General features: G+C 40.9%; 1 protein-coding gene across 5 annotated transcripts in view; it reads left to right on the top strand.

Moving 5' to 3' along the window:
* The window catches only part of cbfa2t3 (CBFA2/RUNX1 partner transcriptional co-repressor 3), a 51,694-nt gene that overhangs the window by 15,177 nt on the left and 8,700 nt on the right, over window positions 1-27,817 (top strand). For 2 of the 5 annotated variants that reach the window (XM_056755710.1, XM_056755737.1), the window contains exons 2-10: window positions 15,034-15,180; window positions 17,588-17,829; window positions 17,907-17,996; window positions 21,328-21,509; window positions 24,138-24,418; window positions 24,953-25,038; window positions 26,183-26,411; window positions 26,838-26,906; window positions 27,481-27,534. In XM_056755710.1, the coding sequence (XP_056611688.1) occupies window positions 15,034-15,180; window positions 17,588-17,829; window positions 17,907-17,996; window positions 21,328-21,509; window positions 24,138-24,418; window positions 24,953-25,038; window positions 26,183-26,411; window positions 26,838-26,906; window positions 27,481-27,534 (1,380 nt within the window). The remainder of the gene's footprint in view (window positions 1-15,033; window positions 15,181-17,587; window positions 17,830-17,906; window positions 17,997-21,327; window positions 21,510-24,137; window positions 24,419-24,952; window positions 25,039-26,182; window positions 26,412-26,837; window positions 26,907-27,480; window positions 27,535-27,817) is intronic. The other 3 variants (XM_056755718.1, XM_056755744.1, XM_056755729.1) reach the window with 3 other exon arrangements.

The raw sequence follows: 27,817 nt of genomic DNA, 5'->3' as shown, positions 1-27,817 counted from the left end.
TATTTTCATTACACAAATAAAACTTACATGTACTTACTGGTACAAACATTGATAATATTACACTTAAACGACTTACGATTAACAAATAATGATATTAACATTTTACCGTATTACATTTTAAATGTATCGTTCTTGGTGTAAATGGATTTGCAGTAGCCCAACGACAGATTAACTGTAAAAAATTTTTTTACAAAAACTGACATTTCATTACAAGTGCGAAATTGTTTTAAGACATTGGGGAAATTTACCAAGATAAGATCGACAGCCTAGTTTATTTGCACGTGCAAATAAAATCTTTATTTTAGCACTAGTTTCATAACAAAAATTGCGCAGATCCAGTAAAGCCAACAAATTAAGTGTTAAATGCAATTTGCAGTGCATGTCCTATTTTACAGTTCTAAGTGCAGTAGGGCGTGGAGGACGCAGCAACTTTACCGAAACTGCACAACATCACTCCACAACAGCATTTGAGAGCCCTGAATCGCCTCTTGAACTAGACGGTGCGTTTGGATGTACGCCAGGTTATAATGCTTATCTCCATCATTTGTTACATTACTCCAGCCACTAGAAAACACACGCAAATGCTTCTTTTAAATGAAAATTCATTCACTGCCTGCCAAACTAGTTGCGACACGAAACATGCAGTGTACATAGAGGTGAAAGTTCGAGTCCAGTCTATATCGAGAGTGTTTTGTTGTCAAAGTGGTAAAATTGGTAGAGCATCTGTATACTCGCATTTGTTGTCGTCGAAGCCGTGGTGAAGCAGGTAGTGCATGAGCTCACATGAATACATCCCCCATGTCATGTCGACTCTCATTCTCAGTATTCTTAATACTGTAAATAAAAGAAACAAATCCCTCGATTATTCCTCAAGAAACCTATTCATTTTCTTGGAATTGAGCTCATTATTTATTCCTACAACCAAGTGATTTCGTGCAACTCAACACATGTAGAGCACGCTTTGGGATTCACGTTGTAATTGTTCTTGTTTTTTTCCAGCCATTTTTTCCAGCCATCAGCACCGATTGTAATTCCTAATGCATTAATGCTATAAGCCATTACATAAGTCCAGAGCAGGTGGGGACGGGTGCAAGCTTTAGAACGGAGGTGTTTGTGCAGTACCTGTTTGTTTATTCGTGTGCATCTTCAAAGGAGATGATCCCAAATGATTATCTGTAGCTGGCAGTGGAATCATTATGTGTCGTTTATGTCCTGGTGTGCACGAATGAATCTCAGGCTGGGAAAAAGATTTTGGATCATTTCCCTCACTGTTACAGGGGAAAAAAACAAGGTCTTTTTTCAAGAACCATGCTGCGAAAGTGTAAGAACTGAAAATGTTCCTCCTTGACTCACAGCCCAGTTTAGTGAACCTATAGAATATGTACAGTACATCTCAGGGTGTAGGAATCCCACTGTACACCCCGTCCGGGCCGCCCTACCGTGGCAACGCCGGGTTCCCTGCAGGAGTGCCAGCGAGCGAAAGCTGCAGGGACGAGCGAGGGGCAATCGTCATGGTTTCGGTCCTGTTTATCCCAGAAAACAGTGGGAAAGAGCACAGCGGCGCGGTGAGCACATGTGTTTGACATTACTGTGACATGCCGTCTCTCGAGAGAGAATGGGAATGTCAGAGAGGAGAGAATCCGGCCAGATCCCAAACATCTGGGGAAACCAAAAAACACATTTACGCCACATTGCAGGAGCTGGGAGTTCGCTTTAAGAAAATACACCACACTGCAATCAAAAACACTCGCTCTTCTCCACTCTGATATGTTCTCATCACATGTGTTCTTAGCTTACCCTTTAGGTAGCTTAGCCAAAAATATTATTTCTGTCATCATTTATTTACACTAATGTCATTCAAATCCTGGTGTTTTTTGTGGTTTTGTGTCAATACAATGGAAGTCAATGAGGGTCGATGTTGTTCGGTTGCAAGATTCTTCAAAATATCTTCTTTTGAAAGAAACTCATAGAGGTTTGAAATAAATTATGACAGAGATAAGAGTTTCCTTTAGAAAAACATGAGATGCACAACATTGCAAACTCAAAATTTTTCTTTGCTAATTCTTTCTCAGTAGCGCTTTGGCACTATGGATCAGTACAATTATGAACAGTGTGACTCCTGAAAATTGTGTAAAGCAAGTCAATAAATAGAAACTTTGAGAAAACTTGTTATTTTGTGTGTATTATGCCTCGTGACCGTGTCCTCGACTCGTTTCTCTGTAACGAAGATTAAATCTAATCTAATACGAGACGTTATAAAGCTCATGGAGAAATGGGTTCCCACTGTGAATTGGCTCGTTTCATTGGATGAAAACTCTTGCTTAATAAGAAAGGGGAGATAAGTCCTCGGCAGAAGTGTGGTTTAGAAACTGGAGACCAGCTGCGGTGGTGGAGGGGTTTATTAATCAAACTGTGTGCAAGTTCATATCGCTACTTCTTCCTCTGATAAAGCCAGTTTCTCTCTCTCTCTCTTTCTTTCTCTTGCTCTAAGCCAGTTAGATATCACAGTTCTGAGTTCTGCTAACTACAGATGAAGTTCAGTTATTAAGCCCTCACATTCTCCTCACAATGGTGTTAAAGTATCGAGAGGTGGCTCGAGGCTGGATCGCGGCCTGGAGACGTACCATGTGGCGTATTTGCACAAATTAAGGCGGCCGTTATCTCGCGGAAACAGAAGCGGAGAACCAGACTATCCTGTCATTCTTGAAATGGGTTTGAGCGCAGTTTCGGTCTCTTGCGAAAACCGTAATCTAACACAGAGGGCTGTCTTCAGATAAGCGATTGTTCCATAACCAGGTATCAACCATGAGGATGTTTCATTTCCATCAAGAACGCTTTTAAAGTGAATGGAATGGGTTGAAATGGTTTTTAATGACGTTCCAGATGGATGGAGGAATATGTAAGAGGGTTGTTGCAAAAAATCCTGCGGAGACTTTATAGACGTTTCATGGACTGGCTAGTGGCTAATAATATAACTATTTACATTTTAATCGATTTATATCCATTTTTATTGATATTTTATTGTATACAAAATGTGTTGGACACACAACTTGTTGAATTTGATTGAATGTTAATTTTATTAAACATCATGGGTCGTGTAACTTTGTCGCATTTAAGTTTAGCCAAGTAACGATTCTTCTTCTGGTAACCCAAAATAAGAACCGGCTTAACATACTTTTAACTTACTAGCTAATGTAATTTTGTTTGAAACTAAAATACAGATATATTCATTTCAATAATCAAAATGTAATCGTGTGCCTTAAAGCAATGGTTCAGCTTCAAATTGAGAAAAAAAATGTCAACATTTACTTGTCATTTCAAACCTGTGTGATATTATTTCTTCTGCAAAACAAAAAAGAAGATATTTGGAAAAATGTTGGTAACGAAAAACCGTGTGTCCCCATTGACTTGTATCGTATGGACACAAAACCAATACAGGTCAATGCAAGTGGGGACCAACAGTTTTCTGTTACCAACAATTTTCAAAATATCTCTTGCAGACACATTGCATTGGCCTGTTATTAAAAGTATTACCCCACCAATTACACATCAATCGTTGAGCGGAGGGTCTGAAGTGTCGTCCAGCAGTTTGTATCTGTGACTCGCTGCGGGGCGAGTAAAGCCGAGCAGGAGGCTGGAAAGCATCCGAGAGATTTCAATTAAAGGATGTGATTTCTCTAGGTCTGTAATGCTGAACAAAAGACAAAACCATAAAAAAATCACTTTGCACATGGTACCATGGTAATACTGCGTTATTGGACGATTTGGACTTTTATGTTAATCTTACATAAAGCTGTCCAAAACAAAATGTTTCATTATAATCCCATTTTTCTGTAGCATATCTATTGCTTTTACACCCTTGTAATGCCATAGTGTTTTTACACTATGAATATGATAATTATTAAATACTACTATGGTATACAAATCATCTGACCATCATTGTAGATTCAGTACATATGGAGAGCATATACAGTAGATATATATATATATTGATGGATGCATTCTGATTATTCGTGTGTCTCTGTGCATGCGGTGTGGTGGGCAGGTTTCAGTCTTTTGTGCCCCATAAATCAGCTCTAGCTGTAATGACACAAGAGCCAAAGCAAACAAGAGCACTACTGCAGCTGGCCATAGCCTGAGAGAGAGAGAGAGAGAGAGAGAGGCGGCAGCTGTCAGGCCCGGCATCGTGCACCTGTCACACAGGAAGTCAGGGCCTGCCACTATTTCCTGGATACGCCTCCTCGGCCAAACACTTCTGCTGTTTTCTCCGAGGAAATAAAGGCGAGAGAAAGAGAGAGAGAGACAGACAGAGAGGATATAGTCAGGGATGTAGGGAAGAGGGCCAGTTACGTGTCTTTATAATATACACATACTGAACGTATAAATATGCTCGTAAAGAAAAACACAACATACAATCCAATCTATAAAAACCGGTTCTAATCTAGATTAAAAATATTAAAACTCACCTGCACAGGTAACAGTCACTCATGTGACAGGATGTGACATCACCGCTAGCGCAGTAACAGATGGTAAGCGCGGCGTTATAGCCTCTCTTGTTTTTCTTCCAGTCATCTGAGCAGTGGATCCGTGTGTTGTGTTTGGCACGTGTCCTCTTTGTTTGTTAGGATTGTCAAGGCGGGTCCTCCGGAGGGCTCCTGTGTCTAATTCCCCAGCCGCCCCTCGCACTGCCTGTATGCAATTAACAGAGTAATTAAAAGCTTGATGAGCTAATTGGTGTTGGGTGAAGCTGCAGGTGTTTTGATCAGGGAGCTTGTTTGTGGAAGTGTGGAGAGCAAACAGATTCCTGTCATTGATCAGTTTGGCTCTTTTCACCCGCTATTAAACTTATACGCAAGACGAGCTAGAAGGACTATTCGTCAGCTTCGGTGGGGAAAACTGCCATCGCTCTGTTATGATCGTAAAACGAGTTATTCTTTGTCTGAAAAGTGAGCCCACAGAATCTAAATAAGGTTTAATTCTTATGTGTAGCACATGCTTTAGTTTCACATCATGAACCAATTAGGCAAAGGTCTTTTTTACCCACTTCGTAAACGTTATCGTATATTTGGTTAAATAACACTGTTAGGTGTTATATGTGCTATTTGTGAATTAGTAAATGCATTTGCTAACATGAACAAACAATAAACAATACTTCTACTGCAATTAGTAATGGAAATTTCCAAAGCAAGCCATGCAATAAAACCCTCTAGGAGGCAAAGAATCAGGACGTGTTAAATCCTTTAACGCGTGGCTAGCTGTGGATTATCCTGTTTATACCATGGTCAAGATCTAAAATGACAATATACATTTTGTCATTCTTGTTTCAAGCTTAAACCTTGTTCAATTAGTAAAAAAAATTGATCTGAAAAATATTTTATTGTGATGAACGATTTTTATCGGCCGAGTAGAAAACGCAATAGAAATCCATACATCCTTTCTCTCCTTTCTTTAGACTTTTCTTTTTCTTGGGCGCCCTAGCTTGTCAACTCTCTCTCTCTCTCTGTCTCTCTTTCTCTCTCTCTCTCTCTCTCTCTCTCTCTCTCTCTCTCTCTCTCTCTCTCTCTCTCGCTCTCTCTCTCTCTCTCTCCCTCTCTCTCTCTTTGAGCTTGGGCTGACAGATGTGTTGGTGACGGCTGTATGCCTGCGGTGCTCCTGGTCCCCAGGTGTTCAAGCTGTGGCTGTGTGTGCGAGTCTATATGACAGTTATTGATGTTCAGGTGTGTGAGCTCAGAACAGGGACGCACCGTAAACACACACACGCCCCCCGCCACAAACTCAACCGTCACTGCTCGAAACGGAAAAAACAAGCAGGGTAGACTCTGTGTGTAGGACGGAGGTCTTGAACTGTGAAACCAACCTAAACATAGAGCACGTGTTTTTGCGAATCTCACACGCTCCGTATTCCAGCAGAAATAATGGTAGACCGGTGCCCAGCGCTGTCCTAACACACTCCAGATGGGCCGAGCTGGGGAGTTGTTCTTGGCACGTCCCGGATCGGCTGAATGTCACAAATACTTTCCTTTATTTAGGAATGGCCCGGGCCGGGCAGCTGAGGGAGAACGGGAGGGAGGGTGCATGGAGCAACATCTGGATTTTATTAGCGGCCATCGGGAGAAATATGAAGAGGAAGTTTTAACTCGCTCGCCTTTTGGGAAAGCGCCGGGCTTTACAGAACTCCGACCGCCGATGACGTCGTCCATGCGGGGTACAGATGCCATCAGGACTGCAGTGTGATTATATCAATAACAACAATATTTGCAGAAAAGAGAAAAAGGGAGAATGCTTAAATAAACTGGTAGCTTGTGCTTTTGGTGCAGGTTACAAAAGAGACTATAGGTTTCGAGGCCACGTTTTTACAAACAAACAAAAATGTAAGATCTGTAAAGATCTTTCTTCTTAACCTATCATTTAATGAATTTCTTTGATTGAATGTTGTACCAGAACATCGAGCCAGGAACGACATATAAATAATCTGTGATTTTATATTCATAAATTGTCCCGATAAGCATTTAGGACTGAAACTCACAGAAACATACGTCTGCTTCCCATAGCCAGATGGCGATGAGGGAAACTCTCTGGAGCTGTGACGAGAAAACAGTCTTTACGCTGTTTAACACGCTCTGTTACTGTACTGCGGTTTAACATGCGATATTTTCCCTGACCCCAAGCATACTTTCCCACACAAGCATACATGCGGCAACTGTACGTATACGGGGTCTCAAGGGTCCGGCCGTTCAGCCTGTGATTAAATAGCCATTTATTGCTATCCGAATGTTTGTTTTCTCAAAACGTATTTGCTCAGCTGACCGTGCAGGCTTGGCGTCACAGTGTTCATATGTGTGTGTGTTTTGCCGTAGTGTAAATCATTGAGTCGAAAATAAGCGAGATAAGCTGGCCAATCAGATTTAGAGACAGGTTTGTCGATCTGTTCCGACCCTGGTGAGGTGACTTGTTGTATACTACCTAGATAGGCAGCTCCCTTCGAATGAACCATCTTAACCGAAAGTTTTAAGTAATATATATATATATATATATAATAAATGCATAAAATACAAATAATATAAAATAATAATTTTAGAAAATATATAATCAGGATAAATAGGTTGTTTTGTTTGATATTTATTTAATATATTAAAGAACCAACTTTTCGTTCAACTCGATTGTTAATATTTACTACACTCATTGCAGTGTATTCTGGGATTGCTGCAATGATTTTGGGGACAGGTATATATGTTAGAGCTTTCACATCAGGTGACTTGTTGTCTACTACCTAGATAGGCAGCTCCCTTCGAAGGAAGCATCTTACCTAAATCAGACATTATAAATGACTGATTTGAGGAATATATATAAAAATATACAATACAAATAATTTACAATATACATATTATAAAATACTGTATAATCATAATAAATGGGTATTTTTGTTTAATATTGATTTTTTTTTTTTTAAAGAATAGTAAAGAACCAACTTTTCTCCTTGCAGTGCATTCTGGGATTTCCGCAATGATTATGGCCACAGTTAGAGCCTTCACGTAAGGATTCTGTCAAGGATGTTTTAAAATGGTCTTGCTACGCAGTTCTCCGATTTGAAACGGCTAATAACATACATCAGTATAATCATACATTACTTATACTGACATGCAAGGATGTCACAGGACTTCATGGGTTGATGACAGACTCACGCACGTCTTGCGATGTTGTCCGCTCAAATCCGTGGACATCGTGGTGATGTCCGTTTCATCTTGGTGATTTTTTTTGCCGTGGGTCACTGACCGATGATGAGCAAAGGGATTGCATCGGGACGGGTTCAGAAGTGCCGTCCAGGGGTCGAGGGCTGTAATCTTGCTGTTTTGATGAGAGGCCTGTGTTTGTGTGGACTCACAGCGGCCTGATGGGGAGCAGATGTGGGGAGACAGGCGGTCGGGCACAGAGCCAGAGCAGCTGGGAGAAATTAAAAACAACAGCATTCCTAGAGACTGGGGGAATTACAGGGGTGGGAGGGGGAGCTGATGCGGGGACAGGGAAATAAAGCCATGTGATGTGTGATGTGTGTGTGAGAGAAAGAGAGAGAGATAGCAAGGTACTGTACTTGTAAAAATGAATGTAAATCAGTAATGTTGAATAATAACCATGAAACATTTTGAAACGCTAGGACGGATAATTAGCCAGTATAACCCTCACACACATTTATTTAGCTGACAAAGTAAGAAATAACCCAAAGTTGTTTTAAAAAAAACTAGATATGATGACTGAATGACTTTGTATGTCACTACTTTTAAGAAATACAAAGAAATGGTGATTTATTTATGAATCATTTTACCTTGAGGATGTCTCATGAGGAAGGTTCTAGATGAGTTAACACAAACACACACACACACACACAGACAGACACGCATTTCACAAATACTTATCTCTTTGATATCTCAGATATTTCACAAACACTGAGACAAATCACACAAATATGCAGACAGACACAGACACACATCTCACAAATGCACATCTTTCTCTCTCTCTCTTTCACACAGACGCGCACACACACACACATACCTCACGAACATTTCACAGACACAAATTTACACACAAACAGAGAAACACACAATCTCCAACACAAACACACACACACACGTCGCAAATGCACACAGACACATACATAAACATACACAAACTCATCTCACACAGACAGACACATCTCACAACACGCACACACACATACATCTAACAAACCCAGAAACACAAACACGTCTTACAAAAACACAGGTCACAAATACAAACAGACACATACATAAACATACACAAACTCATCTCACACAGACAGACACATCTCACAACACGCACACACACATACATCTAACAAACCCAGAAACACAAACACGTCTTACAAAAACACAGGTCACAAATACAAACAGACACATACATAAACATACACAAACTCATCTCACACAGACAGACACATCTCACAACACGCACACACACATACATCTAACAAACCCAGAAACACACACACACGTCTTACAAAAACACCGGTCACAAATACATAAAGACACATACATAAACATAAACAAACACATCTCACACAGACAGACACATCTCACAAATGCAAACACCTCCAAACACAGAAACACACATATTTCAAAAACACACAGACACACACACACGTCTCACAAATACACACACACCTTCAAACACAATGACAACTATTTAACAAACACACACCTCACAAATGCACACAGACACACACATCTCATAAACACACCGCCAAACACAGAGAAAACATATATTTCATCTCACACACACATCTCACAACTGACACACAATCTGTTTAATTTACAGCAAGCAGGATTCTGGTCTTGTCATTATAAGATGTATTCGTGTGTTTTTGTATCTTTTACTGAAAGCAACTGTCTGATCTCCACACACGCTCCCAAAAAAGCCGTGGAATTACAAACGGGAGCGTTTCTGCGGTGCACATTTTTTCAGTCTGATTATAGCACTCGACAGCAGATGGGCCAGGTTAGTTTGAGCGTGCGTTCTCCTCCAGACGTGGTGCGCGCTGTGGAAGCGAGACAGACCGCTCTCACATCATTACAGAGACGCAGCGTCGAACATCTGCAGGAGGTCTCATCATCTATCTGCTTTATTGATCTCTCAGCACGCCTTCCTCTCGCTGATACAGATATGATATCAAACACCCGGTCACAGAAATGAACATTTATTGCTCAGCGGTGGGTCTTTCATAGCTCCGGAGACTCAATGGAGTTGTTGTGTTCGAGATCACGTTCGTATCAGATGTTTCTCTTAAAACTCCTTGGGGGAAATACAAATGAGACTATTGTTGACATACAAGAAGAGCACAGAGCTATAAATGCAAATTCATTGATATATTTGCATTAAATGGAATCAATTTGACACCACTTCAGTTTCTAATCAATGCTGTTTAGAAGAAACATATTCTCTCACTCTCTCTATACTTAAACGCAAGTCTCCTGTCCGTATGGGAGCACAGATGGCCACACCGGGGCTTATACGTGGACTTTCCGATGTATTAAAAGTGAAATCCATTGCTGTGTGTGTGCGTCCATCCTTTAGCCGGTCAGATTAATCAGATATCTGTAATCTCATGGTGGATACAGGCGCTGCGGAGCAGACTTGTCTTTCTCCGGCTCATGTCGTCTCTTTTCCAGCTCAGTCAGGTCATGGCAACTCCCCAAATCCCCGGAGAACGCACGAAAGAGAGAAAGAGGTTCCCTAAAGAGCAAATTAAAAGTACTGATTATGGCCTGTTTTTCTGTCAGGACGTTTAAAAGCAGCGGTCCTGAGAGAAATGGGTTTTATTTTAATTTTTAAGCGAACAAAACATAAATCACAGAGACGGGACACTGTTACCTCTTCGTGATTTTCCAACTTTCCATTTATGAGTTTGGTAAAAAAGCAAAGCTAACTGTCTGAAGTGAATACACTTCAGAACAAAATATAGGACTAATTTAACTTGTTGTTAAAAATAGCAGTAAAAGAGTGATTTATCAGCAAGGAGCGACTATTCTGGGATCGTCGCTATCAGCTGATATAACGCGCAAGATTAAAGGGACAGTTCACCCAAAAATAAAAAGTCTGTCATCATTTGCTCACCATTGAGTTGTTCTAAATCTGTTTACATTTCTTAGTTTTGATAAGCACAGAGATATTTGGAAGAATGCTTGTAATCAATCAGATCTTGGCCACCATTGACTCCCATAGTAGGGAAAGAAATTATTCCGGTTGAACACAAAAGAAGATATTTTGAAGAATGTTGGAAAGCAAACAGTTCCAGGGCAATTTTGAAGTCCATTGCATTCTCGAAATTGAGAAACGGCCAAATAATGCCTTCCAGCATGTTTCGTTTTTTAAATACTTCACAGGTAACGTTTTTAGAAGGTCGGCTAGTGTTTTCTCAAAGTAACGTTACCCAGTTAAGTTAAAAGAGCATTTTATGAACATATGTATATATGTCACTGCTAAACATCGCTATTCCTACGTTGTTAACTGAATGTTTAAAATATGCAGAAATAACTTTTTAAACTAAATGCAAACATTGGCAAAACGTTATTAGAACATATATTGTTCGCTGCATTAAAGTGAACCCTGTATACGCTTCTTAACAGTATTTTGGGTCAAATATTAGTTTCTGCTCAAGTTTGTCATCCTTTAGGACTATTCTTTCAGATCGACTAAAGTTTACGAACGTGTACAGAAAGTAAAAGTGTAGATTTAAGTGAAGTGCGTCGGTGTGAGCGCTGGTCTTTGTTTTTAATGGTCCCTGTGTGTCTACAAGCTGCTGAAGTGAGTGACAGATGGACAGCGAGATCTCTTTCTACCTGTCTACATTTGGCAATGACAGAGACAGCAATGCACGGAGCTGCGCGGCGTTAACCCCACACAGCAGGCCAGGCCTATTTTAGTCTGTGTGGCGTTAGTCTTAATACCTTGTTATGTTTATTGCTCAAGGGGCACCAAACAGTTGATCTGTAATGAATTTCCCTTTTTTACATTTTATCTTTACTGTTACAATCACAATGTTCATCAAGTCTTTTAAATGATGCACTATTGATATTGGAAGAAATTTCAAATGTTTGCATTTCAAGGCATTCAATATTCAAGATCCTCTTTACTCAATGAGTGCTTTTACATCCACAAATTTACTCCGGTTATGCTTAATAAGCTGATAACAAGTCAGGTCATGTAAACGCGTAGATGGGTTTTATTTTTTCAGGGAAAGCTTGTAAACTAGTTTTTTGCCCATTACTGCGATTTTGCGATGCATGTTAACGCATTTACCGGTTTGCTCTCAATTTTGTTTATGTACGCATGTCTGAAAGCGCAATAGTAAAAGTCCCTGTAGTGGAGTAGGCGGGGAGATCGGGAACATATAATTTATATATATTTGTGCATGTTAGCGCACACATTATTGTGTTGTTTTAGTCTGCGTTGACTTTAGTGAGCAAAGCAAATTTTCTTAATTTAAGGGATGTTATGCAACTGCTCGCTTGTTCATAGACAAGTTGATATTTCTCCTGGAAAAAGGCAGAACGTTTTACTAGAGCAATAACAACAACAAGAAGAGCAAAAGATGCACATTAGGTGTGCCATTTTGACCCTTTTTAACAGCTAAGAAAAGTACATGCTAGCTTCAAGATTTTCTTGCTAACAATCGTGAGATTGTCGACGTTTACATGTGTTAATCTCGTATTTATTCCGACATGACACAAATGCTGCACAAAAATCAGATGTTCACATTTTCGTGCTTCAGGCAGATTTTCGGCTTTCAATAAAAGTAGAAAAACTAATTTTCGCATCTTATAAGGAGATGCTATACAACACCTTCCCCTCTTCAGGACCCCGTGCCCAAGCGGCCCTAACCCGCCAATCGTTCCCTTACCCTGTCACCCTCTGCAGCTGTCACCCCTCTAAGGTCGAGAACCAATTATCTGGCTGTTAGTAGTTTGGCTGTGACCCTGTAGGTTTAGTTATTTTTGCACATGACATCTCGGCCGGGCAGGGGCATTATCCGAACATGGCCTGGGCTGGTGGCCCTGCACACAGTCCGGGTGTTTCGGAAGGTCTATCTGACTGAAGGTGACAGTGGAGAGACATGCAGGCAACTGATCTACAGAAAGCGACAGCAGAGACAAGAGGCGCCTGTCAGAGAGCCGCTGCTCAACACATGCTTCTGTACACACACACATACGTACATACACATACACGACAAGCATGTAGGTTCAGAACAAATGCATATGTACCATACCGTGCTCAGGAGATTTGAAGGAGCTTCAGTTGTGTTTCATTTAAGTAATGACTTACGTCTCAGATGTTTAAAACAGAAACAAATGAGACTTTAATGGAGTACCTCGGAGATTATGTTTTTTAGGACTTCCGGTTCCATCACCCCATCGCCCCAAAGTCTATTGCTTTTTTAAATGGGTTTTTGATAATTCGCCTGAAATAAAGTCTGTAGCTGGGTAATTCCAACGTTATGGACGTGACATTTTGCGTTATGGAAGTGACATAAAAATGCTCAGAGAATCCATTTCTTACGAATGTATTGAACCATCTGTTTATATTTTACTAAACACTTGTTGATAGAGTCTAAACATCAAAAATTGTCAATCTATGAACAAATTTTCTATTTTAAAAAGGGAAATAAACACGTGTTATGGATGTGACAAATCTTTTTTGTCAAGACGACAAACTTCTGTAAAATAAAATGCACAATCCTGAAGCAATAATACCCAATGAATGGAGAAGGAATGGCTCTCTATAGAACATGAAATTGTTATTTTATTTTAAATTTTCATGTGTCCATTTATGAGGAATGTGTGCGTAATGGATGTGACAATCCTGAAAATGGCTCTTACCTGTACCTATTTGTTAAATAAAACAAATGCCTTACAAATTTGATGAGAGATGTCACATAGGTATTTGAACCGCCAAATGTTAAAATCTGTGCTGTTACCGTTGTAAAAAGTGTTAATTTTTTCATGGTAAGGTTGGCTTTTTCACAGAATTCGTTTTCACATTCGTCAATGGAGACTCTAATTAAATAAAATAGATATGAGACTCAAGAAAAAGTTTCTATTTGCAGTCCATGGAATCTCGTTGATGTCTATGAGAGATAAGAAGAGATTCTTCGCTTATGGGATGCTTTATCCTGCAAACATCTAATCTCCAAGGAGCACATATTATAAAACAATACGTACACAAAGTGCACTGTAAATCACTTTGGACAATAGCGTCTGCCAAATGATTACAACATTATTGTTGCAATAAACACATTTACATTTCTATAAAAGGATTTAAGGAGATTACTGCACAATATTCAAAAAAAGGCAGAAAATAATAATAATACGTGTTTTACACACATTGACTTGATCTCTCATTATGCTGTCAGGACTCACTGGAATAAAGTTTTCGTGGCATCTTAAATGTTTTCCTTGAAGACACGAGCCAGACGATCTCAGCAAATGTGAGCTGTCAGCGATGATGTTGTGTTGTAACCTCAGGACCGTCTGCTCCTGCAAAACAAGATATTGATATTTAATAAGCTGTGAGACATACCTACATATATATATAGCATATACAACTTTCTATTACATACACGAATACGATTTGGATATTTTACAACCATTATTACACTAAATTATAACTAATCTTAAAGCAACGCATTCTTGACAACATTCAAAACATACAAGTCCGTCAAATTCTGGCTCGACCAATAGCGTGAATTTGGGGCAGGACTTTCTGTATGATGTACGGGGATGAGACGGTGGTAGTGTTTGGGAGATCTGTGTGAGCAAATCACACTTTAAAGCTGTGCTTTGACACTGAAGGTTGTCTGGACGAGACTCGCTACCACATGACTATCGCAGTCTAGGCCGACGAGAGCGAAAACAGGCTTGCCATGTTTGGTCCCGTAGCGAGACGGAGGTTGTCCGTGTTAACGCTGCCCTGTTGAAGTGTCCGGGCCCGTGATAGACAGCAGCAGATCCAGCTGCACATGTCACCGGCTGTCAAGCGTCCGTCCATGAGCGGACAGCAGGCGGAGAGCGGGCGAGAGGGTTGGAGGGCGCTGATGGGTGGGGGGGTCCCGTCAGTAGCAGCTGAGTGGGAGAACAGGTGTGACTGGATGTTTTCAACAGCAGTGACATTTACCCTCTACCTCGGTGTGCCAAAGCCACACTTTATCTCTATCGGTGAAGACTGCGCAGATTTACTGCTATGAAACTTTATAAGTCTGTCTGAACGCTTCGTTAAAGGGGAACTGCTGGGAAAGAATGTCACGCGCTGTGAACAAGACACAACATATGCGTCGAACATGATACGAGTGCCATCAAGAATATAGATGTGTTTGGGTTCAAGCCGTGGCGTAGCGGTTCACACGGATGCCCGTGTGGTTCACAATCACAACACACTGCTTTAAATGCAGAATTCTTTCATCGCTTCATCTTCATCATATGAAGAAATCATACACAGATTGTTTAATGTCCGATTTGATGTTGTCAGGTAGCCCTACACGGAAGGCTGAAACGATGCCCGATTCACCTGCTGATGTCAAAACCCAGCCCAGGTCGACTCCGCCCACAATGCCACCTCCACCCCCTGCTGTCAGCCAGGCAGCCAATCGCACCGCATCCTTCACGCCCACAACAAGTAAGTGCACCTGATAAAAACACAGACATGAGAGTGAACTTGCAGGATTCTTAACACCCGGAAACAAAACAGCTGTGATGTGACGACATGTTTCTCTTATGTAACACACTTTACGCAGTTACATGATCGCAGTATTTCTTGAATCATGACGTACCAAAATGTGTATAATGGGACGCATTCTTTACTGCATTCTCTATAGTGGGGATAAGCATACTTTAAACTTCTTTCATGTTGAGTCAGCAAAAGCTGAAAGACGATCAAAAAACGTAGTTTGCAGTCCGTTTATTCACGCTCACGTGGTTGAAAACCTGTACAGGTATATGACTCTTTATTGTGTAGAACACAAACAAAGATATTTCGAGGTTTTGCGCCCATGCATTTGAAATGGGTTTGGGGTTTCATCTTGTTTCTAGGGCTGTTCAACGATTAATCGTGATGAATCGCTTCTAGAATAGACGTTTGTGTTAATATAATAAATAATGTGTATATAATATAATATAATATAATAAATGAAAAGTGTCTGTGCACAACATTTATAAACAAATTCACGTCCGCATACATCTATGTATTATGGAACTATTTGCATGCATATATCAATATTTATCTATAATATAAACTCTTAATTTAAAGGGCACATGGTATTGAATTCAAAAACAGAGGTTTTGATAGTGGATTAGGTAAAAATTATAAATAGCCTAAACATTTATTCAATATTTATTTTTCTTAAACATATATGCATGTGTTTGAAAACGTTTCTGTTTATTGAAATCAAATGAAATACAGTGTTTTCCTAAAAAACGCTTGGAAAAACTAAATGAAAATTTTTAATGTTGCCTCAAAAATAAACTGAATAAGTTTAACACACTAAAATGATAATAATAAACAAAAACTAAAACAAAAATGTATTGATCTTACGTAGCAACAAAAAAAATAAAAAAATAGATTGTAAAATGACAAAGGCATATACCTTGCTAAAACTTTAACTAAATTAATAAAAGCTCATTTAATAAATTAATAAACCTAAAATCAAAACTATATAAAATGCAAAATGATATGCACAGCGCACAGACATATAACATGTAAACACAAACTTCAATTAATCGCGATTAATCATTGTACAGCGCTACTTGTTTGGCTACCAACATTCTTCAAAATATCTTCTTCTCTGTTCTGCACAAGAAAGAAAGTCATACAGGTTTGGAATGACATGAAGTGAGTAAATGATGACCGAATTTCCATTTTTGGGTGCATTGTCCCTTTAAATATTGAGTTTTGTATGCACCATTCGCTTGCAATGCATTGGCCTAGTTGCATAGAATATGTTTCTGACCTGCATATTAACATGATTTAAACAAGCATCTTTATTAAATCAACAAGAGCAGCTGTCACTTATAGCGTTCGTATAGCACAGAATGCCCTTGTACCGCGATCAAGTGCGTTGGAGAATGTTTTTGTCGGTTCAAGCCATTGTCTGAGTGTGCGCGTGCTCCGGGTACACAGCGAGAGATTTGTTTACCTCCTGCGGGGGGATTCACGGGCAGCGTCGGTGCTTGGCAGCTCTCACTACCCTATATAGCAATGATGGGCCTTGTTGTTTCACCTGTTGCGCGGGTCGCAGCGTAGCCCGCTTGCCACTCTAAAACCAGAGCACAAGTGCGGGAGTCACATGGTAAACCCACATGTGTCCCTGTGCCTGGAATGGCGAGATAAAAAGGGACAAGAAAGAAACGAAAGACTCTGTGTTCTGCAACATGAAGCCTCGCACATCACATACACACACAGCTGACCTCCCGATGCCCCAGAGGATTTTGGGCCGTACTGGGATCTAATGTTTGATTATCTGTGGTGGTCAGATAGCTTTTTGGGCACACGCAACGCAGTTATGAGAAAGATGAAGGAATGGATGGACGACGTGGATGTGGCGGCCTGGCCCTGTGAAAGCTGCAAAATTGTACTTTCAGCTGGTGGACATGTGCACGGCCCGATTTAGACACACACCTGCTGTCGGAATAAAAGTAACCCGGGCCGGTGGGCTATTTTTGGGACCTCTTTAACACGTTCCTCTTATAGTTGTATCTTAGTGAGTGAGCGAGCAATGGTGTATGTCATGGAGATAGATAGTGAGAGAGAGAGAGAGAGAGAGAGAGAGAGAGGGGTAGCTGATGGTCCGACAGTGTGTTCGCACAGAAGAGAATGAGACGATTGGAGACCAGCGCTCTGCGTTACGGTCCCGGCGTTTCCGTCGTATCGGTGTGTTCTCTTGCGGTTCTCGGAATGCATGTGCCCTCTCCGCGCAGCGATGCAGCTTCCTGGAGGACGTTTCCCAGGGGCGACGCGGAGAAAAACAAGAGCAAAGTTAGGAGCGACATAAACAGTGCTAACGCAAACAGTGTCCCTCTTTCCACAGTGTTGAATGGGAGCAGTCACTCTCCGACGGCGCTCAACGGAGCTCCCTCTACGCCCAACGGCTTCAGCAACGGGCCGGCCACCTCCTCCACCGCCTCCCTGCCCACCCAGCAGCTGCCCCCCGCGTGCGGGGCCCGACAGCTCTGTAAGCTCAAGCGATTTCTCACCACGCTGCAGCAGTTCGGCAACGACATCTCGCCCGAGATCGGCGAGCGCGTCCGGAGTCTGGTGCTGGGGCTGGTGGTGAGTGCATGTTAGCTGTTTGCTTTTATCCGTGTCGCTCTACTCGGATTGTTCAATCACACGCTGTGTCCTTGCAGAACTCGACTTTAACCATCGAAGAGTTTCACTCCAAGCTTCAGGAGGCCACCAACTTTCCCCTGCGGCCCTTTGTCATTCCATTCCTAAAGGTAAGAACACACACGTTTATACAGATCCTCTCCAACTTTCAACTCTGAATATGAGGTCAAGTTTGCTAGGGCATGTTATTTTGTCTAAAACTGTCCGACCAATCACAGCATGCATTTTAAAAATGATCTTTAATCAGTTATTATAATCTATTTAGTTATTATTAGGGTTGATCAAGAATGCGTATTAACGTGATGCAAACAAAAGTAAACAAACAAATGAAGAGTTTGGTTCAAAATATGAGATATCTTTGTTTTTAAAAATGTAAAAAATCATGTTTTTTGTTATGTTTTTATACTGTTAGTTAGCTGTATTTTTTTTCTTAGGTATTATGCCTTAAATCAAAACAAACCATCTGGTGTTTGATTTATATTAGTTGGAATGCACAATAAAAAAAAATCAAATATTCCTGAACCGGACAGAGTTCTTCCTTGCATTTCGGTCCACATAATAAATACTGTAATATACATTTACTATATTTAACCGCAGTAAAATTCCTCGATACTATTCTTTGGTATATTTTTCAAACTATACTACAATAGTTTACTAAAATTTCCTATAGTAAATGCTAGACTTGTGCGAAGGTTCAATGTAATCTATAATAAAATTCGTTTTACAGTGTTGCTATTGACAACAGAACGCAAGTCTACTTTGCATATTCAGCAATATATTATTTGTGGTTTACTTTAAGCGATCAATATCACGATAACGCCGAATTTCAAGTTCAAAGCTCCAGGAAATACCGTGATACAGCCGGCTCTGTCACATTTGTTGTAAAAATGCGTCATTTTTTTCATGTCGGCTCAGTTTGTAGAGCATTGACACAAAGGTGTTGGGTTTGATTCCCAGCGAACCAAAAATACTGGTGAGGAATTGAGTGCTTTGGATAAAGGTGTCAGCCAAATCCAAAAGTGTATATGTAGTTGAAATATATAAAACATTTAAAAAAAATAAGCTCTTGTTCTTTCTTAACATTTCCCTTTGTAGCACACACAAACATGACTTCATCTCCGGACTGATAGACCTTGACTCTCAGACGTTGCATAAAGCAATCTAATCCAGCTGAAGTTTGCTTTTTGAGAAAGCTCTCGTCATTTTTGTCTGCAGTACGCTTTAGATGTCATGTGAAGGATTCGTGGGCGTGCCGTCTGAGAGCACTGCGCTAGAGTTCTTAAAGTCTCGCATTATGCGTACGAGGAGCTCTTCCTTATGGCGCACCATATGGGAAGAGGGGGGGCCTTTGAGACAGACAAGCAAAGAGACAAACAGAGGACGGAGCTGGAGGTTGGCCAGCGTCAGCACACTCTCTGTGTTTCCCTAAACGCATCTACACGCTTTTAACACGTAATAATAATAATATGTGCGTATATGAGTGTATAAGTCCAGTCGATGAAGTCCCACCCACCGTCTCTGCACTGATCTTGTGCTCCATATGGCCATCGTTTGCAATTCATTAATACTGGCACGCCGGTGTTTACCCAGAGTGCTGTGGGCCAGAGAAGATTTCCTGGCAGATGTTGGGGTGGGCGCTGTAAGCTGCTTCTGTTGTCTGCGCTTTATCCCTTTTTCTCTATGACACAAACACACACAGCCAAAAAAAAACTGTGAAAAAGTGAAAAAAATGATTCACAGATACGTTTCAGCACAAAAACATATTCTTATGTAATGATTTATTTATAATTTTCAGTAGATCAAATGCAAATCGCATTATCACGACTATCCTTGGAAATAATTTATCTTGTTTCCTTCCATAGATATATGAACATCGATCAGGTCATGCCCACGTTACCTCCAAATAGAGAAACCTGGAAAAGATACCAAAGCTTAAACATACTTCAGCAATCATTTGGTCTATTAAAAATGTGTAACTACCTATAGACGGTTTGAGTAGCAATGACATAAACAAAATTGATGTGGCCCAAACACAATCTCCTGTGGACCTCCGCAAAGAATCAATAACTGTTGAGTAGTTTTAATGTAATTTCCTACAGTTAATAAACAAGAAAATATAAATTAATATAATAAATAAAATAAAATAATTTGTTATATTATAACCAAACACAGACCGGAAGTAAACTGAGATTCCACCTCAACATAAACACACATGTACGCAAAGACTAGTGACAAGGAATATAAATGTTTAAATAACTGCTTTTAAATGTAACGATCTGTCTTTAAATATCACCACAAAAACAAACATTTTAGTTAATGCATGTTTATTTGGCCTTTGTGGTACTGGACTGAACACAAAACGAGTGTCCATTTCTGACGCTTACTATATATAAAAAAGAGAGTCTGCATTCTGGCAATAAAACAACCCTGTTCACACAAAGTGCTTTAGTACTGCGATATCGTACATGAAAAAAAGTACAAGTTTACTCTTTTAGTCAGCGTAGGATGCTCAAAGAATGTTCTAGTACCAGAAGAGCCAAAAACCAGCGACTGCGCTATGAAACTAAGCTAAGACCAAACGCTAACATACTGTATATCCATTGGATGGTATAGAGAGAGAAATATATCCGCATACTCATGAACAGGACAAGCAAATGTTTGCTATGGAAAGCGTGTGTGTAAGTGACATACAGACTACCCATAACTGCACATATCTCATGGTGTGAGTGTTTTATTGAAAGCAGAGCGCCGGGGCACACGGCACCCAGCACATTGTTCACGGGCTGCTGTCAGAGGCCTGCGGAGTGTTGATACTTCACATCTGTATCACCAGCCAGCTGCGGAGCGTTAAACTGACAGCCAGAGAGAAAAAGAGAGCGAGAGACGGTTCATATGAGCACGGTGGGCCGGAGAATGTGTCTGCTCAATCTCACCCTCTTAAACCTGCTGAAAGCAAACACGAAGTGTCGGTCGCCAGTGTATCTTGTGTTTTAAAATCCAGGGACGGACTATTTTTAGTATATCTTTAGCATATACTATACTTTTCTGGTCAACCAGCTTCGACCGCCACCAAACTTTGCATGAGAAAGAAAACCACAGATTTGTTTAAAGGGACAGTTCACCCTAAACTGAAAATTCTTCGAGTTGTTCCAAATCTGTGTAAATGTCTTTGTTCTGTTGAACACGGAGAAGATATCTGTAAGAATGCTTGCAACCAAACAATAATTGGACCCCACTAACTGCCATAGTATGAAAAAATAACCCGGTAGTCAAAGGCCCAGAACTGTTTGATGTCCTACATCCCTCAAAATGTCTTCTTTTGTGTTCAACAGAACAAAAACGATAAAGTGATTTTTCCTACTATGGGAGTCAATGTTGATCATTGATGCGATCAAAAGTCAATGTTACTGAATATCTCAATGGTCTCTCTCTTTCTTTCAGGCTAACCTGCCTCTCCTGCAGAGAGAGCTTCTTCACTGCGCCCGGATGGCCAAGCAGACCCCAGCGCAGTATCTGGCCCAGCACGAACAGCTGCTGCTGGATGCCAACGCCAGCTCGCCCCTGGACTCCTCCGAGATCATGCTGGAACTCAACGAGCACGGCAAGAGACGCACGCCGGACAGGTACACGACTTCCATGTTTTTGTATTATATACACATTCTCTCATAAATATCTACAAAGTCAAGCAAAGAGCAAAAATGCAGACGGCTGCGGTAAATGTCAACACAACCTTGCCCAGGGCAATACTTTCTTCTGTCTGGCTTTGAAATGCACGCACGCTTAAATGTAATGAGTGGGGGGGCTGGACCACACAGAGGGAGACCGTGAGGAGGGGAAGGTGGAGGTGTGCCAGGTGGTGCCGGCTGTCTGTGATGGGAAAACAGAATGAGATGGTCTAAACGTCACACAAAAACAAAGCAAACACGTCTGTCCCCTTCAAATGAAATGGCAGCGCAGATACATTTCTGATTCTAGAACAGCTCGTAACTGGAGTCAAGCCTCTTTAATGATTTTGAAATGATAGTGAAACAAAAAAATTATACTCTCCGTACTCATGAAGCAACACTGAATATTTCGACATCGTAAGTGTAATGTCACTGACGGGCGGAAAACTTGTATCACCATATTTCGTCATTTTCGAGTGTGTAGTTCGAGTGTGTCGTTTTTTTCAAGGTCGAGTGTGTAGTTTTTTCGAAGATTTATTTACAGAAATGCAATATATTATACATAACTATGTGTTCAGAGGTGAATAAAGACCTTAAGTAATGAAGCGTTATGTTTATATTACCTTAGAATGAGCTGTTTCTGTCTACATACACCGCGTGTCCCCTTAAGTGGAATTTACCATGTTGTTTCTACAGTAGCCCTAAATGGAGAAATTGCTCTACAGAACGAGTTTCGTAATTACGTTATCTCCTTCGATAAAGAAGCGAAAATGCGACAACATCTTTGTTCTCTGCCAGACACCGTAGTGCACCGAAAGGTAGCCGTTAAAATCTTTACATCGCTTCTATAAACATATTTCCGACACTTGCTTGGTCAAATATCAGAAATTTGGGAACATTTTAATAATGAAACATGCAAGTGACTCGCAATATAGAAAATGACAAGACTTTGTCAACAGTGTTTTGTTATTTTAAATATATCGTTTCTTTTCTATTTGATGAAAAGTAGCGATTTTGGACAAGGTTTCCACCCGTTGACATTATGTTTCATTGTTTTAAATTTAAAAATGTTTTGCATCAACAGATTTTTTGAACCGCCACACTGAAAACAACTGAGATCAGCCAGTGCAATGCCACAAAATGTACGTTCACGAAAACAATCTCTGAAAAAAAATTTGGTGTTACTCCTCGAATGAACATCATGAACAAAGAGATATTTTTAACTAAAAAACAAGTATAAAAACTAATTAAAATCTCATTAAAAACTCATTTTTTCAACGTGTCGACAGTGACTAATGTAAAAATCATTTGCAGACACAAGAAAGTTTTATCAGAATGATCACAACATTATTTAAAGCCGCAATCCATAACGTTTGCAACTCTTTTTCCGTCTCTGTAACATAAAATCGTATATAACTTTACACGCCTACCTTTATGTGCGCGTTTAAATGATGTCAAACTGACCTTGAAAATCGTGCCTGAAATTGTTTTTGTAAAGTCTCCAGTGTAAATCGGCGTAGAAGACGAGTTTAAACATCAATGTTTTATGTACTTTCTCAGCCTATTTATGTTTATTTTCGAACCAGAAAATCATACGAATTGCGGCTTCAAATAGGTTCCATCCAAATAGACCACATCACCACCATATGTTTCCATGTATGCTTTTAATATGTCTTGAAATAATAGCTGAATTAGATATATACACATACTGTATGTCTCCATTGGATATAATTACGTATAACTTTATTTAATACTACTGTGTGAATGTAATATTCAAAATACTGATGGAATTTTAAGCACAAACAATTTCAATTTCTTTATTTGTTTATCTTCTATGTTCTCATCCGCACTGCATCATGTTAGTTGCACTGTAGCTGCCCATATGTCACAGATGTGTCCAGATGGTGAAGTTGCTGAACCCCTGCTTGAACTGATCCGGGGGGGGATAGACGGATAACTAAAGAGAGAAAGACAGAGAGTGGGTGGGGGTAGAGCAATGGGCAATCTCTTACTATAATCCATACACCTCCATCTCTGAGGCTTACCGTATCGCGACGGGAGAACCAGCTGTTGCTCTGATTTGTGGGATATCTGCCCAAGAGATGCCACTATGGGCTGAAAGTATTCAGGGTGTTAATGATGGGCTGCTGAACGCACACGGTCAAATCTCAAGTGCTGGAAAACAGGCTAAGCCGCCACACGCGTTTATTTTACGCTCGCGTATGGAAGAGAGACGCTTTCGACCTGAATGTCTCGGCTAACCAGATTATTATCAACACTGCGACGTGGGCCGGCCAGATGGCTCCGAAACGCCAATGTCACTGAACATCTGCCAAAGGGAGCAGCTCTCGCTGTACAGCAGCTCAGAGGAGAGAAAAAGAAGGAACGGGAAAGATTAAGAGGTTGAGGTTTAACTCCGGTTTCTTGGTATAGGAAGGCCAGAGTCCACATATGGCTCACAGCTGGCCCCGACATTTGGACACATGAGCTCAGAGAAAGAGAGAGAGCAGTGGGTGGGATGGATTAGACTGCAAGCATGCAAAATCACGAATGGCCTTCTTAAGTGTCTTTACGCTTCTTTACCAGGACCAAAGACGGCGCAGGTGACAGAGACGGTCTGCACGTGGAACATCTGGCCAAACGGCCGTGCACGGTGAGCCCCAGTCAACGCTTCAGCCCCAGCAGCGGCCTGCCGGCTCACCCCCCACCCAACGGTCTGTCCTCGCACCAACCCAACGGCCTGCCGCATCCCAACCCTCCGGCCCCGCAGCATTACCGGCTGGAGGACATGGCCCTGGCGCACCACTACAGAGACGCTTACAGACACGCCGAGCACAGGGAAGCTCGGGACCGCCACAGACAGACAGGTACAACGAAGCTATAAATGACCTTGTTTATAATGAATGCGCTTTTTTCTTTTCAAAGGATGTCTCAAGCATAAAACTTACTACATTTTGTTAGACACATCTGAAAACAAGACTTATGTAATTCTCGAGTCTTATGCACGAAAATGCCATTCCAGATATGTGACTTTAGTTGATCAAAAACATGTCATTTTATATTAAAATGCCATCAGTTTATCTTCTTATGTCGCACATTTTTTTGTTTGTTGTTGAACTACAAAGTACTACAATTATTTAAACGTTTTGATTTCATTGATTTAAGTCATGTGTTCCTGCTAGCTCAGTGGTTAGAACATGGCGCTAGCAAGGCCAAGGTCATGTGTTTGATCCCAGGGATTGCACATACTCCAAAACAAATGTTTAGTATAATGCAATGTAAGTCGCTTTGGATAAAAGCGTCTGCTAAATGCGTAAATGTAAACAGTAGTGCAACGTCAAACTGCACAATTACATGTCTTTCGTGTCATGTGCTAACATGTCACCGTGTTTGTGTTGAAGCGGTGCACGGAACACGTCAAGAGGAAGTGATTGACCATCGGCTTACGGACCGCGAGTGGGCCGAGGAATGGAAACATCTGGATAACGTATGTTTGTCTAGAAGCTTCATTGTTCATTTAAAGGGACAGTTCAACCCACAAATTAAAGTTCTGTTATCATTCACTCAGCTTTAAAAATATCTTTGTTTTGTTGAACAAAAGAAAGATATTTAGAAAAATGTTAGCATCTGACATTTCTGTGGCATAGTAGGTAGATAAAATAATTGTATTTTTTTCTTCTGTTGCCCACAAAAGAAGATATTTTAAGGAATTCAAGAAAGCAAATAGTTCTGGGGCACCTTTGACTACCATTTTAATGTTTCCTACGATGTCCCAGAAGTGTCAGTTGCCGACATTCTTCAAAATATCTTTCTTTGTGTTTAACCGAACAAAGAAATGTACACAGGATTGGAACAACTAGAGAATGAGCAATTCATGACAGAATTTCCGTTTTCTTGTGAACTGTCCCTTTAAGAGAGTTGAAAACCTAGCTAATGTTGATGGTCAACCAGGTCAAAACCCCCTTATTAAGACCAGCTTAGACCAGTAAGTGACCACCAAGAAACCATGTAAAACCCGTCATCTTCCTTTCTGGATTACAGTAAGACGTTTACCACCATGGCGCACACACTCAAACACACATTGAATAAAGAAGCCACAGCTGGAGTGAGGAAGCCAGAAGAGGAAGTTCCCACTGCAGTCGGCATATGAGACGAGCGCTGCAGTCTGTGGCTTTCCGCTGGAGCCCATCCAAAACTGAAATAAATACAGCCAACAACATACTCAGGCAGAGAGGAATGACATCACAGGGATGGTGTTATTGAGGAGGGAGGAGCAAGAGAGAGTCTATAGGAAGAGAAGGGGAGATTAATAGTTTTGGCTTCTCACGTTGGCAGCACAGCTGTTGCAGAACTATAGCTGCCGTGATGTTTAACCAGTCAAACCATCACTGGTACTTCCATCATTACATTATCCAGTCTACTGTATAAAAAGAGCAATAAGGACATTTTCAACTCCCAATGCATAGTCTTGAGGAAACCATTATGAATTATTTACAATAAACATCAATATTTCAAAACCTCACCGACACACACGCCTCTAAGCATCTGTTTTGGCCTGGTCACATGTGATGTTGCTAGGATGATGTGACATCTTAAACAGTTTCCAACCTCTTTGATTTTCTTTTCTGTAGCTGTTGAACTGCATCATGGACATGGTGGAGAAGACGCGGCGTTCTCTCACCGTGCTGCGACGCTGCCAAGAGGCCGACCGTGAGGAGATGAACCACTGGATCCGCCGCTATAGCGACGTGGAGGATATGAAAAAAGGTGGGAGCTCCGCCCAGCGGCCTCCTCCTCTTCCTCCCCACCACAACTCTTCCTCCTCCAACACTCCTAACAGCAGCGACACGCAGCCGCTAGGTACATGCACCGCTGCAGATGCCGGCGCGGATGCTCGCCACGCGGCATGCCACACATAGTCAGCATGGTGCTATTAGGAAAAATATGGCCTTGAAAAAAGTGCTAAGAAAAGTTGATTTGGAGAAAAGCGTTTAAATGTAAAAGATTAAATGTTTCATACTACCACTTTTTGGTGTGTCACGGCACTGGTAGCTAAAGATTTTTGGATATGAATTTTATCGTTGTGTTGTTGTTTACGTGTGAGGGTGTATGCATAAAAAAATGTCAGAGCGTCAAAGAAATATTGCAATTACAATATTACAATTTGTCGTTGTTTTATTTGTAATATATACAAAATATTGATTATCACGGTTATTAATATCAAAACCTATATACTGCGACATCACCATGTCTAACAAAGTGTCCTCTTTTGTAATGCTTCCACAGATATCCACAGAGATTTCCTTCACCGGCCGGCTTCAGGGTACCTCCCCGAGGAGATCTGGAGGAAGGCGGGTAAGTGCATTCGGATGCTGGACCGTCTACTGTCCTCCACACACACAGACACAAACATACACTTACAGACAGGGCCGAGCAGCCTTAGTTATGCAAGGCGAGTGAGGCCGTAGAATATCATTTGTGTTAAGCGATCCCATCTGCCATGAAAGACAACTTCAGTCAAGCTGCAGTGAGAATGCGGTAACTGCAGCAGTCAGCAGCAGTGCAGCGCAGGTAGGGACGATAAACACGACCCTGCTCGGAGGGACAGACATCTGTGAAGGACATTTAAAATCTGTGTTTGTTTTATTACTATAGAGAGATGCAAAAAGAGGGCAGGAGGTGTGGGTGTAAGTAAGCCCGGATGTCTTTTATAGGTCACACACAATACTGATGGGGTCATCCCGAGCACAGGTGGTGTCACTTGCCCAAAGGGTTAAAGGGCACCACCACCCGTAACATTGCTGTTTAGTAAAATCAATATGGCGTTTTGCATTCATGATGGCAGAAGGAAACTGCTGTTGTCTACGGCACATTGCTTAATTTCACTTTGAACAAAAAGCATTTTTAATGGCAATTGTTTTTCTTGCAGGTGCCACGAGTATCCAACTCACACCTGCACTAAAGCAACTACAAAACAAGCAGGGTGAGTACCAGCGCCCGGATTACACCCAAATCACCTCTTTGTGACACAACTGAGAATTTAAAGAGTTTTTATATTTTTCATACCAAAGTATGGATCTGTTCTGAAACTCCAGATACATTTGAGAATAATTGTCTTATCCTTTTTCTCTTTACTCTTTCACCTGCAAAAGTTAATTTTTTTTTACACTGCATTTATTCTAATGGTGTTTAGGAGAAAAATCATATATATTATATCTCGTCTGTGCTTATTTACACAATTCAGATTTATTTCTTTAGCACTTTTC

Source organism: Triplophysa dalaica, chromosome 1 (assembly GCF_015846415.1).
Source record: "Triplophysa dalaica isolate WHDGS20190420 chromosome 1, ASM1584641v1, whole genome shotgun sequence".
In the NCBI taxonomy this organism is placed as follows: Eukaryota; Metazoa; Chordata; class Actinopteri; order Cypriniformes; family Nemacheilidae; genus Triplophysa; species Triplophysa dalaica.
The sequence above is the reverse complement of the archived record's forward strand: the minus strand, read 5'-3'. Positions and strand labels throughout refer to the sequence as shown.